The following is a 17724-nucleotide window of genomic DNA, read 5'->3' as shown; positions in this document are numbered from 1 at the left end:
TAAAGGGGGCTTTACACGCTACGATATCGCTAATGCGAAGTCGTTGGGGTCACGGAATTTGTGACGCACATCCGGCCGCTGTAGCGATGTTGTTGCGTGTGACACCTATGAGCGATTTTGTATCGTCGCAAAAACGTGCAAAATCGCTCATCGGTGACATGGGGGTCCATTCTCAAAAATCGTTGGAGCTGCAGGTACGAAGTTGTTCGTCGCTCCTGCGGCAGCACACATCGCTCCGTGTGACACCGCAGGAACGAGGGACCTCTCCTTACCTACCGCCGGCCCGCAACGCGGAAGGAAGGAGGTGGGCGGGATGTTACGTCCCGCTCATCTCCGCCCCTCCGCTTCTATTGGGCGGCCGCTCAGTGACGTCGCTGTGACGCCGCACGGACCGCCCCCTTAGAAAGGAGGCGGTTCGCCGGTCACAGCGACGTCGCAGGGAAGGTAAGTATGTGTGACGGGTCCGGCCGATGCTGTGCGACACAGGCAGTGATTTGCCCGTGTCGCACAACCGATGGGGGCAGGAACGCACGCTGGCGATATCGGGACCGATATTGCAGCGTGTAAAGTGGCCTTAAATTGAGGTTTGCGAGGGTGTTTTGTTTTTTTGGTTTTTTTTGTTTTCTTTTACAAAAACAAGGATTTTCTATTTTATTTTTTATTTTATTTTTTATTTTCATTTTGGTGGTGACCATATGGAATAGTTTGATACTTTATCAGTTTGGCCAGTTACACACATGATAATTGTGAAATTTTATTTTTTAAGATTTTATTCCATTCCATGAAAAAGGTGGAACGTTTATATTTTTTAAAATATCGTTCTTTTTTTTCTTATTTTTTTTTTATTGGTTCTGAGGGGACCACTTGATTGCATGCACAGTGCTCTGCAATGCTGTATTATTGCAGTGTATTGTATACTGACTATTCTCCTCTGAAGCCCCCCACACACGGGGGATTTCAGTTCACTCCCTACCTGATACAACACCTTTGGCTCATACAATCAGGTTCCCCCGGATGTCATTGTCCCGATTGACAGTGGAAAATACTAGATTTAACTGTTGCAATCAGAGTGAGATTCGATCCCAGCCAATAGATGTCTGTCTGCTGTGTAACACAGTCGGCACCCGTGCGGCATTGAGCAGGCTCAGCTCCGTACACGCAGTGCACATATTCCCTGCACATGAATGACGGATGTCGCACATTGCAGAGTGGGATGTGGGGCCCAGCACATGCCGGGGTTCACCAAATGGTGGCGGTGACCCTGACCTGTCCACAGGATAGGTGATAACTTGCAGGATGGTAGGGGGTCCGACTGCTGGGACCCCAGTGATTCCAAGGACGGGGTTCTCAATGATGCATGGGTGCCACTCCTTATTCATTCTCTACTGGACTGCCAAGTGCTCAGCTTTCCACAGCAGTCCAATAGTGAATGAGTGGAGTGTTGGAGCGCACGTGCGGCCACTGCTCCATTCTGACGGGGTATCCAGACCGATTTTCACCAGTGCGCTGGATCCAGGTTTCTTCCATGTTACCGTCATTACCATCCCTGTGACATCTGTTTATCCTGTGCGCAGAAAAAAAAATCCAAGCTTTTCCTACCTATAAAGAATGGCGCCAAAATGCTTACTTTTTTTGTGGACCCACATTTGACTATTTTGTCCCAATGTTTCCTTGCTCGCTATTAACCCTTACTGTACACTCTGCATTCATGCTCCGTACCTTGCGCTCTTTTTCTTCTCCTTTTCCTCCGCGGCTTCCTTCTGCGCAGTGTTCAAACTCTCGGCATCTGCCAAATTATCCACAGCGATGGCCAAGAAGACATTCAGTAGGATATCTGCGGTGTGAGGATTCAGGAAGACAATCGCCCATGCACAGCGTGTTACCAGAGGCCAGAAGACGAGGCACATTGTCATCGTCATTGATATGAAGAATGAGCCGAGACGTCGTCATCTGCATCACTGTGAGGTCTGTCACCACTGATTAGCCGCTAGAGGGGGTCTCGCATCTAAACGGGTAAAATCGCAAAGTGCTTCTAAAAGTAAGCAACATCACACATTACTATTTCATTGTGCACTGCTCATTTCTTAGGTTACTGGCCACCTCTGCAGCTTACAGCGGTGGCCGGTCTCCTAGGAAATGAGCGCAGCCAATACAATCTCTTTACAACTGAGCTTGTAAGCGCTGCCCTGAAGCTGAATCCACCCTGTTTCAGTTTCCACACTAAGGCAGCAGTGGATGAACGCATAGCGAGCTGTCAATCATCCGGAGCGCACCGCCGCCAGCAAACAAGAGGCAGAGGAGTGGTGCCCTCCTGAAGAAAGGGGGAGAACAAACCTTTACAGGGGTTTTCCCACAAAACACATTTACCTATGAGATAAGTGAGAGATTTCTGATCACTGGGATCCACACAGATCACTAAACAGGTCTCCCGCCCTTGGTTCTCCTTCATTGTGGACCTCAGTGGCGAGAAGTTTGAACATTTTGGTGGTCCGGAATGCGCCGGCCTCCAGGCTTGATGGAAACAAAGCGCTGACCTTGGTGGTCTACATCAGGCCAGTAGATTGTGAGTGGAGCGGGGGCCGGCGTGCGCAGGGTCAATCAATTCCCAGTCCACCTCACTGCATGAGCAACGGGAGCGGAGGTGCGGAGATCCAGGTTCTGTTTAACGGGGAGGGTCCCAGTGATGGCGGCCCCTCTGCAACCGCAAGTCGTAGAAGGCGTAATTGTGGGACTATTTATAACAGTCTTTTTCAATGGGTTTCTCAGGTAACATATCCTTGCCTTAAAGGGTTATTCCCAAAATGGCAATTGATCTCAAATCAAAAGGATAGGGGAAAACCATGATGATTATTGGAGGTTTCACCTCTTGGACTTGCTGTGAGCGAATAAAGAGGCTCTGCCAAGCGAAAGTGTGCATAACCGGTGTACTTATCATTCTCGCCAGAGCAAGGGCTGAGCATCCAGAACTAGTGATGAGCGGGCACTAACATGCTCAGGTGCTCAGTACTGGCAACTAGTGATGAGCGGGCACTACCATGCTCAGGTGCTCAGTACTGGCAACTAGTGATGAGCGGACACTACCATGCTCGGGTGCTCAGTACTGGTAACTAGTGATGAGCGGGCACTAACATGCTCAGGTGCTCAGTACTGGCAACTAGTGATGAGCGGGCACTACCATGCTCAGGTGCTCAGTACTGGCAACTAGTGATGAGCGGGCACTACCATGCTCAGGTGTTCAGTACTGGTAACTAGTGATGAGCGGGCACTACCATGCTCAGGTGTTCAGTACTGGTAACTAGTGATGAGCGGGCACTACCATGCTCGGGTGCTCAGTACTGGTAACTAGTGATGAGCGGGCACTACCATGCTCAGGTGTTCAGTACTGGTAACTAGTGATGAGCGGGCACTACCATGCTCAGGTGTTCAGTACTGGTAACTAGTGATGAGCGGGCACTACCATGCTCAGGTGTTCAGTACTGGTAACTAGTGATGAGCGGGCACTACCATGCTCAGGTGTTCAGTACTGGTAACTAGTGATGAGTGGGCACTACCATGCTCGGGTGCTCAGTACTGGTGACTAGTGATGAGCGGGCACTACCATGCTCGGGTGCTCTGTACTGGTAACTAGTGATGAGCGGGCACTACCATGCTCGGGTGCTCTGTACTGGTAACTAGTGATGAGCGGGCACTACCATGCTCGGGTGCTCAGTACTGGTAACTAATGATGAGCGGGCACTACCATGCTTAGGAGCTCTGTACTGGTAACTAGTGATGAGCGGGCACTAACATGCTCGGGTGCTCTGTACTGGTAACTAGTGATGAGTGGGCACTACCATGCTTAGGAGCTCTGTACTGGTAACTAGTGATGAGCGGGCACTAACATGCTCGGGTGCTCTGTACTGGTAACTAGTGATGAGTGGGCACTACCATGCTGAGGTGCTCAGTACTGGTAACTAGTGATGAGTGGACACTACCATGCTCGGGTGCTCAGTACTGGTAACTAGTGATGAGCGGGCACTACCATGCTCGGGTGCTCAGTACTGGTAACTAGTGATGAGCGGGCACTACCATGCTCAGGAGCTCTGTACTGGTAACTAGTGATGAGCGGGCACTAACATGCTCGGGTGCTCTGTACTGGTAACTAGTGATGAGTGGGCACTACCATGCTGAGGTGCTCAATACTGGTAACTAGTGATGAGTGGACACTACCATGCTCGGGTGCTCAGTACTGGTAACTAGTGATGAGCGGGCACTACCATGCTCAGGAGCTCTGTACTGGTAACTAGTGATGAACGGGCACTAACATGCTCGGGTGCTCTGTACTGGTAACTAGTGATGAGCGGGCACTACCATGCTCGGGTGCTCAGTACTGGTAACTAGTGATGAGCGGGCACTACCATGCTCAGGAGCTCTGTACTGGTAACTAGTGATGAGCGGGCACTAACATGCTCGGGTGCTCTGTACTGGTAACTAGTGATGAGTGGGCACTACCATGCTGAGGTGCTCAATACTGGTAACTAGTGATGAGTGGACACTACCATGCTCGGGTGCTCAGTACTGGTAACTAGTGATGAGCGGGCACTACCATGCTCAGGAGCTCTGTACTGGTAACTAGTGATGAGCGGGCACTACCATGCTCAGGTGCTCAGTACTGGTAACTAGTGATGAGCGGGCACTACCATGCTCAGGTGCTCAGTACTGGTAACTAGTGATGAGCGGGCACTACCATGCTCGGGTGCTCAGTACTGGTAACTAGTGATGAGCGGACACTACCATGCTCGGGTGCTCTGTACTGGTAACTAGTGATGAGCGGACACTACCATGCTCAGGTGCTCAGTACTGGTAACTAGTGATGAGCGGACACTACCATGCTCGGGTGCTCTGTACTGGTAACTAGTGATGAGCGGGCACTACCATGCTCAGGTGCTCAGTACTGGTAACTAGTGATGAGCGGGCACTACCATGCTCGGGTGCTCAGTACTGGTAACTAGTGATGAGCGTGCACTAACATGCTCGGGTGCTCTGTACTGGTAACTAGTGATGAGTGGGCACTACCATGCTGAGGTGCTCAGTACTGGTAACTAGTGATGAGCGGGCACTACCATGCTCAGGAGCTCTGTACTGGTAACTAGTGATGAGCGGGCATTAACATGCTCGGGTGCTCTGTACTGGTAACTAGTGATGAGTGGGCACTACCATGCTGAGGTGCTCAGTACTGGTAACTAGTGATGAGCGGGCACTACTATGCTCAGGTGCTCAGTACTGGTAACTAGTGATGAGCGGGCACTACCATGCTCGGGTGCTCAGTACTGGTAACTAGTGATGAGCGGGCACTACTATGCTCAGGTGCTCAGTACTGGTAACTAGTGATGAGCGGGCACTACCATGCTCGGGTGCTCAGTACTGGTAACTAGTGATGAGCGAGCACTACCATGCTGAGGTGCTCAGTACTGGTAACTAGTGATGAGTGGGCACTACCATGATCGGGTGCACAGTACTGGTAACTAGTGATGAGCGGGCACTACCATGCTCGGGTGCTCAGTACTGGTAACTAGTGATGAGCGGGCACTACTATGCTCGGGTGCTCAGTACTGGTAACTAGTGATGAGCGGACACTACCATGCTCAGGTGCTCTGTACTGGTAACTAGTGATGAGCGGGCACTACCATGCTCGGGTGCTCAGTACTGGTAACTAGTGATGAGCGGGCACTACCATGCTCGGGTGCTCAGTACTGGTAACTAGTGATGAGCGGGCACTACCATGCTCAGGTGCTCAGTACTGGTAACTAGTGATGAGCGGGCACTACCATGCTCAGGTGCTCTGTACTGGTAACTAGTGATGAGCGGGCACTACCATGCTCGGGTGCTCAGTACTGGTAACTAGTGATGAGCATGCACTAACATGCTCGGGTGCTCTGTACTGGTAACTAGTGATGAGTGGGCACTACCATGCTGAGGTGCTCAGTACTGGTAACTAGTGATGAGCGGGCACTACCATGCTCAGGAGCTCTGTACTGGTAACTAGTGATGAGTGGGCACTACCATGCTGAGGTGCTCAGTACTGGTAACTAGTGATGAGCGGGCACTACTATGCTCAGGTGCTCAGTACTGGTAACTAGTGATGAGCGGGCACTACCATGCTCGGGTGCTCAGTACTGGTAACTAGCGATGAGCGAGCACTACCATGCTGAGGTGCTCAGTACTGGTAACTAGTGATGAGTGGGCACTACCATGCTCGGGTGCTCAGTACTGGTAACTAGTGATGAGCGGGCACTACCATGCTCGGGTGCTCAGTACTGGTAACTAGTGATGAGCGGGCACTACCATGCTCGGGGGCTCAGTACTGGTAACTAGTGATGAGCGGGCACTACCATGCTCGGGTGCTCAGTACTGGTAACTAGTGATGAGTGGGCACTACCATGCTGAGGTGCTCAGTACTGGTAACTAGTGATGAGCGGGCACTACCATGCTCAGGAGCTCTGTACTGGTAACTAGTGATGAGTGGGCACTACCATGCTGAGGTGCTCAGTACTGGTAACTAGTGATGAGCGGGCACTACCATGCTCAGGAGCTCTGTACTGGTAACTAGTGATGAGCGGGCACTAACATGCTCGGGTGCTCTGTACTGGTAACTAGTGATGAGTGGGCACTACCATGCTGAGGTGCTCAGTACTGGTAACTAGTGATGAGCGGGCACTACTATGCTCAGGTGCTCAGTACTGGTAACTAGTGATGAGCGGGCACTACCATGCTCGGGTGCTCAGTACTGGTAACTAGTGATGAGCGAGCACTACCATGCTGAGGTGCTCAGTACTGGTAACTAGTGATGAGTGGGCACTACCATGCTCGGGTGCTCAGTACTGGTAACTAGTGATGAGCGGGCACTACCATGCTCGGGTGCTCAGTACTGGTAACTAGTGATGAGCGGGCACTACCATGCTCGGGGGCTCAGTACTGGTAACTAGTGATGAGCGGGCACTACCATGCTCGGGTGCTCAGTACTGGTAACTAGTGATGAGCGGGCACTACCATGCTCAGGTGCTCAGTACTGGTAACTAGTGATGAGCGGGCACTACCATGCTCGGGTGCTCAGTACTGGTAACTAGTGATGAGCGGGCACTACCATGCTCAGGTGCTCAGTACTGGTAACTAGTGATGAGTGGGCACTACCATGCTCGGGTGCTCAGTACTAGTAACTAGTGATGAGCGGGCACTACCATGCTCGGGTGCTCTGTACTGGTAACTAGTGATGAGTGGGCACTACCATGCTCGGGTGCTCTGTACTGGTAACTAGTGATGAGCGGGCACTACCATGCTCAGGTGCTCAGTACTGGTAACTAGTGATGAGCGGGCACTACCATGCTCGGGTGCTCAGTACTGGTAACTAGTGATGAGCGGACACTACCATGCTCGGGTGCTCTGTACTGGTAACTAGTGATGAGCGGGCACTACCATGCTCGGGTGCTCAGTACTGGTAACTAGTGATGAGCGTGCACTAACATGCTCGGGTGCTCTGTACTGGTAACTAGTGATGAGTGGGCACTACCATGCTGAGGTGCTGAGTACTGGTAACTAGTGATGAGCGGGCACTACCATGCTCAGGAGCTCTGTACTGGTAACTAGTGATGAGTGGGCACTACCATGCTGAGGTGCTCAGTACTGGTAACTAGTGATGAGCGGGCACTACTATGCTCAGGTGCTCAGTACTGGTAACTAGTGATGAGCGGGCACTACCATGCTCGGGTGCTCAGTACTGGTAACTAGTGATGAGCGAGCACTACCATGCTGAGGTGCTCAGTACTGGTAACTAGTGATGAGTGGGCACTACCATGCTCGGGTGCTCAGTACTGGTAACTAGTGATGAGCGGGCACTACCATGCTCGGGTGCTCAGTACTGGTAACTAGTGATGAGCGGGCACTACCATGCTCGGGTGCTCAGTACTGGTAACTAGTGATGAGCGGGCACTACCATGCTCGGGGGCTCAGTACTGGTAACTAGTGATGAGCGGGCACTACCATGCTCGGGTGCTCAGTACTGGTAACTAGTGATGAGCGGGCACTACCATGCTCAGGTGCTCAGTACTGGTAACTAGTGATGAGCGGGCACTACCATGCTCGGGTGCTCAGTACTGGTAACTAGTGATGAGCGGGCACTACCATGCTCAGGTGCTCAGTACTGGTAACTAGTGATGAGCGGGTACTACCATGCTCAGGTGCTCAGTACTGGTAACTAGTGATGAGCGGGCACTACCATGCTCGGGTGCTCAGTACTAGTAACTAGTGATGAGCGGGCACTACCATGCTCGGTACTCGTAACTAGTGATGGTAGTGCCCACTCATCACTAGTTACCAGTACTGAGCACCCGAGCATGGTAGTGCCCGCTCATCACTAGTTACCAGTACTGAGCACCAGAGCATGGTAGTGCCCGCTCATCACTAGTTACGAGTACTGAGCACCCGAGCATGGTAGTGCCCGCTCATCACTAGTTACCAGTACTGAGCACCTGAGCATGGTAGTGCCCGCTCATCACTAGTTACCAGTACTGAGCACCCGAGCATGGTAGTGCCCACTCATCACTAGTTACCAGTACTGAGCACCCGAGCACGGTAGTGCCCGCTCATCACTAGTTACCAGTACTGAGCACCCGAGCACGGTAGTGCCCACTCATCACTAGTTACGAGTACTGAGCCCCCGAGCATGGTAGTGCCCGCTCATCACTAGTTACCAGTACTGAGCACCTGAGCATGGTAGTGCCCGCTCATCACTAGTTACCAGTACTGAGCACCCGAGCATGGTAGTGCCCGCTCATCACTAGTTATGAGTACTGAGCACCCGAGCATGGTAGTGCCCGCTCATCACTAGTTACCAGTACAGAGCACCCGAGCATGGTAGTGCCCGCTCATCACTAGTTACCAGTACTGAGCACCCGAGCATGGTAGTGCCCGCTCATCACTAGTTACCAGTACAGAGCACCCGAGCATGGTAGTGCCCGCTCATCACTAGTTACCAGTACTGAGCACCCGAGCATGGTAGTGCCCACTCATCACTAGTTACCAGTACTGAGCACCCGAGCATGGTAGTGCCCGCTCATCACTAGTTACCAGTACTGAGCACCCGAGCATGGTAGTGCCCGCTCATCACTAGTTACCAGTATTGAGCTCCTGAGCATGGTAGTGCTCGCTCATCACTAGTTACCAGTACAGAGCACCCGAGCATGGTAGTGCCCGCTCATCACTAGTTACCAGTACTGAGCACCAGAGCATGGTACTGCCTGCTCATCACTAGTTACGAGTACAGAGCACCCGAGCATGGTAGTGCCCGCTCATCACTAGTTACCAGTACTGAGCACCCGAGCATGGTAGTGCCCGCTCATCACTAGTTACCAGTACTGAGCACCTGAGCATGGTAGTGCCCGCTCATCACTAGTTACCAGTACTGAGCACCAGAGCATGGTACTGCCTGCTCATCACTAGTTACCAGTACTGAGCACCCGAGCATGGTAGTGCCCGCTCATTACTAGTTACCAGTACTGAGCACCCGAGCATGGTAGTGTCCGCTCATCACTAGTTACCAGTACTGAGCACCCGAGCATGGTAGTGCCTGCTCATCACTAGTTACCAGTACTGAGCACCCGAGCATGGTAGTGCCCGCTCATCATTAGTTACCAGGACTGAGCACCCGAGCATGGTAGTGCCCGCTCATCACTAGTTACCAGTACTGAGCACCCGAGCATGGTAGTGCCCGCTCATCACTAGTTACCAGTACAGAGCACCCGAGCATGGTAGTGCCCGCTCATCACTAGTTACCAGTACTGAGCACCCGAGCATGGTAGTGCCCACTCATCACTAGTCACCAGTACTGAGCACCCGAGCATGGTAGTGCCCGCTCATCACTAGTTACCAGTACTGAGCACCAGAGCATGGTAGTGCCGGCTCATCACTAGTTACCAGTACTGAGCACCCGAGCATGGTAGTGCCCACTCATCACTAGTTACGAGTACAGAGCACCCGAGCATGGTTGTGCCCGCTCATCACTAGTTACCAGTACTGAGCACCCGAGCATGGTAGTGCCCGCTCATCATTAGTTACGAGTACAGAGCACCCGAGCATGGTAGTGCCCGCTCATCACTAGTTACCAGTACTGAGCACCCGAGCATGGTTGTGCCCGCTCATCACTAGTTACCAGTACTGAGCACCAGAGCATGGTACTGCCTGCTCATCACTAGTTACCAGTACTGAGCACCCGAGCATGGTAGTGCCCGCTCATCACTAGTTACCAGTACTGAGCACCCGAGCATGGTAGTGTCCGCTCATCACTAGTTACCAGTACTGAGCACCCGAGCATGGTAGTGCCTGCTCATCACTAGTTACCAGTACTGAGCACCCGAGCATGGTAGTGCCCGCTCATCACTAGTTACCAGTACTGAGCACCCGAGCATGGTAGTGCCCGCTCATCACTAGTTACCAGTACTGAGCACCCGAGCATGGTAGTGTCCGTTCATCACTAGTTACCAGTACAGAGCACCCGAGCATGGTTGTGCCCGCTCATCACTAGTTACCAGTACTGAGCACCCGAGCATGGTAGTGCCCGCTCATCACTAGTTACCAGTACTGAGCACCTAAGCATGGTAGTGCCCGCTCATCACTAGTTACCAGTACTGAGCACCCGAGCATGGTAGTGCCCACTCATCACTAGTTACCAGTACTGAGCACCCGAGCATGGTAGTGCCCGCTCATCACTAGTTACCAGTACTGAGCACCCGAGCATGGTAGTGTCCGTTCATCACTAGTTACCAGTACAGAGCACCCGAGCATGGTTGTGCCCGCTCATCACTAGTTACCAGTACTGAGCACCCGAGCATGGTAGTGCCCGCTCATCACTAGTTACCAGTACTGAGCACCTAAGCATGGTAGTGCCCGCTCATCACTAGTTACCAGTACTGAGCACCCGAGCATGGTAGTGCTCGCTCATCACTAGTTACCAGTACTGAGCACCCGAGCATGGTAGTGCCCGCTCATCACTAGTTACCAGTACTGAGCACCCGAGCATGGTAGTGCCCATTCATCACTAGTTACCAGTACTGAGCACCCGAGCATGGTAGTGCCCGCTCATCACTAGTTACCAGTACTGAGCACCCGAGCATGGTAGTGCCCATTCATCACTAGTTACCAGTACTGAGCACCCGAGCATGGTAGTGCCTACTCATCACTAGTTACGGGTACAGAGCACCCGAGCATGGTAGTGCCCATTCATCACTAGTTACCAGTACTGAGCCCCCGAGCATGGTAGTGTCAGCTCATCACTAGTTACCAGTACTGAGCCCCCGAGCATGGTAGTGCCCGCTCATCACTAGTTACCAGTACTGAGCCCCCGAGCATGGTAGTGCCCGCTCATCACTAGTTACCAGTACTGAGCCCCCGAGCATGGTAGTGCCCGCTCATCCCTATCCATAACCTCTTCTCCGGAGAGCTCCGATCTTGAAGTTGCCGGAGACGCAGCCCATAGAGTGAATGCAGGGAGGTGGAGCGCGCGCCTCCGCTCTGCAGAGCCCGGATGTCACACTCGGTGAGTCCCAGCAGTTGAACCCTTTGGATAAGAGATCATTTGCTATTTTGGGATGAAACCTTTAAGCAGGGGTTGGGAGTGGGTTCTGAATCTACAGGAGGAAGGATACAGTTTCCGCAGATGAACAATATGATGAAGTAGACGCACACAATCATTCCGGAGGAGGACGGCCCGCCATACGCCATGATCCCGTCATACATCACGGCGTTCCAGTCTTCTCCCGTCAGGATCTACAAGAGAAGGACGAGAAGTGGCGTTATCTCTGTTATTATCACTCTTATCTATAAAGCTCGCACCACTGATCACAAGAACGGGGGTCACGTCTTCTCCATCTACATTGGGTGGCGGTTGATCATTTGGACCCCCACTCCACTGACAGTCTATGGAGATGACCGTACAGTGCTCAGCTCTCTCTGTCCATCCTAGACTCTGATCGCTGCTGTTAACCATTTGGATGACACTGCAAATCACTGACAAAGACCTGTTGTGTCAATACAATCAGTACTTTATCAGCAGGAGATTATCACTACAGTTTTAGGAGTCTCGTGCCTCTTAGTCCTCACACTATGTATAACCTCGTCCCCACCACTGATTGGCAGCTTTTTGTGTCCCCTATGCATAGGAAAAAGCTGCCTATCAGTGCTGTGGGTTGGGTTATAAACAAAAAGCTGCCAATCAGTGTTGTGGGCGGGGTTATACTGAGAAAGTGAGTGGTGTGGGCGGGATTATACACAGAAATCTCCCAGTGGTGTGGGCGGGATTATACACAGAAATCTCCCAATCAGTGGTGTGGGTGGGGTTATACACAGAAAGCTGCCAATCAGTGGTGTGCACGGGGTTATACATAGAATGATCCCAATCAGTGGTGTGCACGAGGTTATACACAGAAAGCTGCCAATCAGTGGTGTGGGAAAAGTTACACTGAGAAAGTCAGTGGTGTGGGCGGAGTTATACACAAAAAGCTGCCAATCAGTGGTGTGGGCGGGGTTATACACTGAAAGCTGCCAATCAGTGGTGTGCACGGGGTTATACATAGAACGCTCTTAATCAGTGGTGTGTACGAGGTTATACACAAAAAGCTGCCAATCAGTGGTGTGGGAAGAGTTATACTGAGAAAGTCAGTGGTGTGGGCGGGGTTATACACTGAAAGCTGCCAGGCAGTGGTGTAGGCAGGGTTATGCACAGAAAGCTGCTAATCAGTGGTGTGGACGGGGTTATACACTGAATGCTGCCAATCAGTGGTGTCCGCAGGGTTATACATAGAATGCTCCCAATCAGTGGTGTGGGCGGGGTTATACACAGAAAGCTGCCAATCAGTGGTGTGCACGAGGTTATACACTGAAAGCTGCCAATCAGTGGTGTCCGCAGGGTTATACATAGAATGCTCCCAATCAGTGGTGTGGGTGGGGTTATATCATAATGACAGCAAGCAGCCCAGTAAGTGACACATCGCTGGAATCAGGGTCCCAACCCCTACATTATGCTTCTCTCAAATTACATATCAGAAACCTGCTGACCGATTCCCTTTACCTAAGAAAAAAAACTACACGTTTTTGTATTGCTAGAATTGTACTGACCTGGAAAATATCGTCAGATCATTTTTGTCACAAAATGAACATCGTAAACACAAAACTAAAAGAACAAACGGCCGAATTGCAGAGGATAGTTTTTAAATAATTACAAAGCCCTAGGAGTATTGTCCTGTTTACCACAATACTGTATGGAGCATCGAATGGTGTTCAATACTACAAATCCCTCATATGGCCACATAGAAAAGTGAAAAAAATATTATATAATAAGGGTAGAAAAAAAAGCAAAAGCGCAAAAAAAGATTTATTAGAAGGATTTTGATTTCTGGTAAGTGTTTTCCATTCTGGTTCTAGAAAAAAATAAAACAATTTACATCTATAAGTAGAGCGACACAGGCAATGAGTAATTCCTGGGATGCTTTTAGGGGAGGGGGGGTATGAAGATGCAGATTCTGTAACATTAAGTCAACAAACAAAAGCAATCTCACAGAAAGCGCTGCCTGATTGTGCGTTCAGTCTAATTATCCCTGCAAAGCGCCCATCTAATATAAAGAAAGTGTAATGGAAAGCTGTGCTAGAAGTTACTAACAAGAGCGAAAACTAATTAAACCGCGCTCCGTTTCAGCGATCGGATGCCTCCAACAGCACAAGAATAGCGCACAATGAATCCCGGCAGGAAAGTTCTGTCTGCCCCAAAATAAACATGGCAATAGTATAATAGACATGAAAAGAGATTCATCCTCATTCAGACACACAGCGCCTCTAAAAATACACAAAGCAGAAGGGGAATGACAAAGGGGACTGTTTACTCCACGCACAGTCTCTAATGGGTTTAATAGGAAAGTGCAAAAACTTGTCATCGTGTGATAAATGCTCCGTACTCTGCAGAAATAACTGGTGGAGCCCGGGCGTGAAATAGTGTCCTCTTAAAGGGCACCTGTCACTGGATTTTTTTAGCACCTCCTCCTATTAATGTTGCTCCACTGATTCTGGAACAGTTTTTGTTTTTCCTCTGCGACCATCTGTTCCAAAGTTATGCCCCCTGGTAATCATGCACATTTTCCCTTCAACAAAGTGGGTGTATACAACACAACTTCTGTTTCCTGTTTCTTCTCTGAAGCTGGCCAATCAAAACTCAGCCACGCCCACAGAGAAGTTAAGTGGTACACGCCCAGTTAGGAGAAGGGAAATCTGCATCATTATTACCGGGAGGCATAACTTTAGAACAGAAGAGCACAGAACAAAAAGAAAAACTGTTCCAGAATCAGCGGAGAAGCCCCAAATAAGACGAGGTACTCAGTATAAATTAAAAAAATACAATGAAAGGTGCCCTTTAAAGGGTTATTACAAAACATTATGTTATCTAGGGAAATTATTATGGTGTGGTTAAGCAATTTTAGCGTTTTAAGCCCATCCATTGTGTGGTGATCAAATGACCTATATATACAACTATTAACAGCTGTCAGACAAAACGTCCAATATGTCAGACTGCTTTTCTGGATGGTGATGTCATCAGTTGGCTAATATTAACCAAATCATTAATTTTCTGCCTTTGTTTTTTGGGTGTTTCTTCACCTTTCACAAGCCATGTATTTCTGTATTTTTCCATCAACAAAGCTAAATTACATTTTCACTATTTCCAATCACTTTAAGGGCTAGGACACATGGCGAGAAAAACGGTCCAAGTGGAATGCGACAAAAAAAAAAAAAAAAAAAAAAAAAAATCGCATTCCACGAGGACCCGTGTTATTCTATGGGGTCATTCCCTATTTTCTCAGCCTTAATCGGACCGAGAAAACAATCACAGTATGCTGTGGGAGGAATCCGATTCGTTTTCACTCGCACCCATAGAAATCTATGGGTGCGAGAGGAATATCGGACTGCATTTGCATGACACCGGAGTGCAGTGTGATAATCGCATCAACTGGCAATGGAGGAGGTAGGGAGATTAATCCTCCCCTCTCCTTCGCAACTGTGATCCGATCACAAGATCAGATCACAGTTGCATGACATTCGGCTTACACTCGCAGCACAGCGGGAGCCGAGGGTCGCATCCGATGCACTCGCAGTAATGCTTGTGTAACCCCAGCCTAACAGACACTATCACAACTGACAACCAAAATGCTTCTATACCCATTAGATGAAAATCAACACAACCAGCCCATTTATGTTGGATCAGTAAGGGGGCTGCCAACGTTCTCCTCATAGATGTTGTTGTATAGAAGTATTCGGCCTGTTGAATTTCTATCGCTGATCCTTTTCTTCGGCGGAGTAGGTATGCCAGATGCCTTGTTCTGTGATATCCAAGGGCTGTGTTATCTGAGTCAAACTAACCTTTGTTCCATCTGTATTCAATTATGTCCTGAATTGTTATGGCCGATCCTATTCTTTGACGGTTGATGATGTAGGAAAGCCAGCGCCAGATGCTTTTTGCTGCGATTGCCAGTGCTGTGTTATGTGAGTTATGCTAACCTTTGCTACATCTGTATTCATCTATGTCCTGAATTTTTAGGGCCAATCCTATCCTTCGGCGGTGTAGCAAAGCCAGCACCAGATTTTCCCCGTGCTGTGTTATTTGAGTTAAGCTAACCTTTGCTACATCTCAATTAATCCATGTCCTGAATTTTTATATTTTTATGCCCGATCCTATTCTTCGGCGGTGTAGGAAAGCCAGTGCCAGATGCCTTGTGCCATGATATCCCCATGCTGTGTTATGTGAGTCAAGCTAACATTTGCTACATCTGCATTAATCCATGTCTTGAATTTTTATGGCCGATCCTATTCTTCGGCAGTGTAGGAAAGCCAGCACCAGATGCGTTTTGCCGCGATATGCCAGTGCGGTGTTCTGTGAGTCATGCTAACCTTTGCTCCATCTGTATTCATTCTATGTCCTGAATTTTTATGGCTGATCCAATCTTCGGTGGTGTAGGAAAGCCAGTGCACGATATCCCCGTGATGTGTTATGTGAGTCAAGCTAACCTTTGCTCCATCTGTATTCATCAATGTCCTGAATTTTTATGGCTGATCCTATTCTTTGGCGGTGTAGGAAAGCCAGCGCCAGATGCCTTTTGCCGCGATATCCCAGTGCGGTGTTCTGTGAGTGATGCTAACCTTTGCTCCATCTGTATTCATTCTATGTCCTGAATTTTTATGGCTGATCCTATTCTTCGGCGGTGTAGGAAAGCCAGTGCACGATATCCCTTTGCTGTGTTATATGAGTCAAGCTAACCTTTGCTACATCTGTATTCATCTATGTCCTGAATTTTTATGGCTGATCCTATTCTTCGGCGGTGTAGGAAAGCCAGTGCACGATATCCCTTTGCTGTGTTATGTGAGTCATGCTAACCATTGCTACATCTGTATTCATCTATGTCTTTAATTTTCTACATACCTGAAATACCGTCAGGAGGGATTGGGGGAAGTTATCGAAGGTGCTTCTTTTCGTTTGCGTTTCGTCAAAGTTAAACTTTCCCCCGAAGAGCTGCATCCCGAGTAGAGAGAAAATGATGATAAAGAGGAAAAGAAGGAGCAATAAGGAAGCGATGGATTTCATGGAATTCAAGAGTGATGCTACAAGATTGCTGAGGGAAGCCCAGTGCCTGGAGATGACATAAGGAACACATTAGTGACCGACCGACGGTCGAGACAGGAGAAGATAGATGATCAGACGTCACGTCACCTGGTCACTTTAAAGATCCGCAAGAGCCGGACACAACGAAACACGGATATTCCCAGCGGGGACATAATCTCCAGCTCCACGAGGATGGTCTCCGTGATCCCTCCGCACACCACAAAGCAGTCAAAGCGATTGAACAGGGAGACAAAGTAAGCTTGAAGGCCCAGGCTGTACATCTTCACTAACATCTCGCAGGTGAAACACGCCAGCAGGACTTTATTGGCGATATCTGGAACACAAAGACTTAGTATCACCATCTCCATGTGTCAAGAAAACTCAAGCTTCAAAACTAACGATGGTAAGAAAACATTGCTGATTAAAATCAGGATTCACAGCAAGCTGGAAAGCGAGCAGTTTGGCTTGTACGTGTGCTCTGCTGCCATCTAGTGGCCAATATTGAAACTGAAATATTGCCTGCTAAGGAAATGACAATCACATCCGTTCTTGTACCTTGTATTTGCGTCAACCACTCCGGCTGATTGTAGTGCTCCGATGAGATGGTCAAAGTGTTGAGAAAGACCAAGATGATAACCAGCCAGTAAAAAGAGACAGATTTTACTGCCGCTCTGCACCTTCTCCGATTAAACCGGTTCCAACGACGCCAGCGTCGACTACGGGACGAGATTAAAAAAAAAAACAAAAAAAAAAAACGACTGACCATCACAGAAATTGTATGAAATAACTAAAAAAATATTCACAATAGTAAAAGTGAAGAAAATATAGCTAAAAGGGATCATCCAATGTTGGGGACAATTTAGTTTTCCTATTAAATGTGTGTATTTGGGGCTAAAAAACATTTTTGCAGTTGTGCTTTATCACAAATTTTGCACCGTTCACCTTCTATAGCCTCTGTGTCATACTGTCAATTGCTGGCTGCAGAGTGAGTTAACTGAGAATCCATCAGTGAGCTCATTCTGCCTTCTCTCAGTGATTTTATGTCTTTCAGTTGCCTT

At 49.4% G+C, this 17724-nt stretch overlaps 1 protein-coding gene across 1 annotated transcript in view; it reads right to left on the bottom strand.

Moving 5' to 3' along the window:
• The window catches only part of CACNA1D (calcium voltage-gated channel subunit alpha1 D), a 390642-nt gene that overhangs the window by 154576 nt on the left and 218342 nt on the right, over positions 1-17724 (bottom strand). Inside the window, exons 12-16 of the mRNA XM_075321032.1 lie at positions 17222-17382; positions 16775-17000; positions 16487-16694; positions 11676-11796; positions 1720-1834 (exon numbers count right to left, since the gene is read on the bottom strand). Coding sequence (XP_075177147.1) covers positions 1720-1834; positions 11676-11796; positions 16487-16694; positions 16775-17000; positions 17222-17382 — 831 coding nt within the window. The remainder of the gene's footprint in view (positions 1-1719; positions 1835-11675; positions 11797-16486; positions 16695-16774; positions 17001-17221; positions 17383-17724) is intronic.

Source organism: Anomaloglossus baeobatrachus, chromosome 8, assembly GCF_048569485.1.
Source record: "Anomaloglossus baeobatrachus isolate aAnoBae1 chromosome 8, aAnoBae1.hap1, whole genome shotgun sequence".
NCBI classification, from domain to species: Eukaryota; Metazoa; Chordata; class Amphibia; order Anura; family Aromobatidae; genus Anomaloglossus; species Anomaloglossus baeobatrachus.
This window is presented reverse-complemented; position numbering and strand designations above follow the sequence as displayed.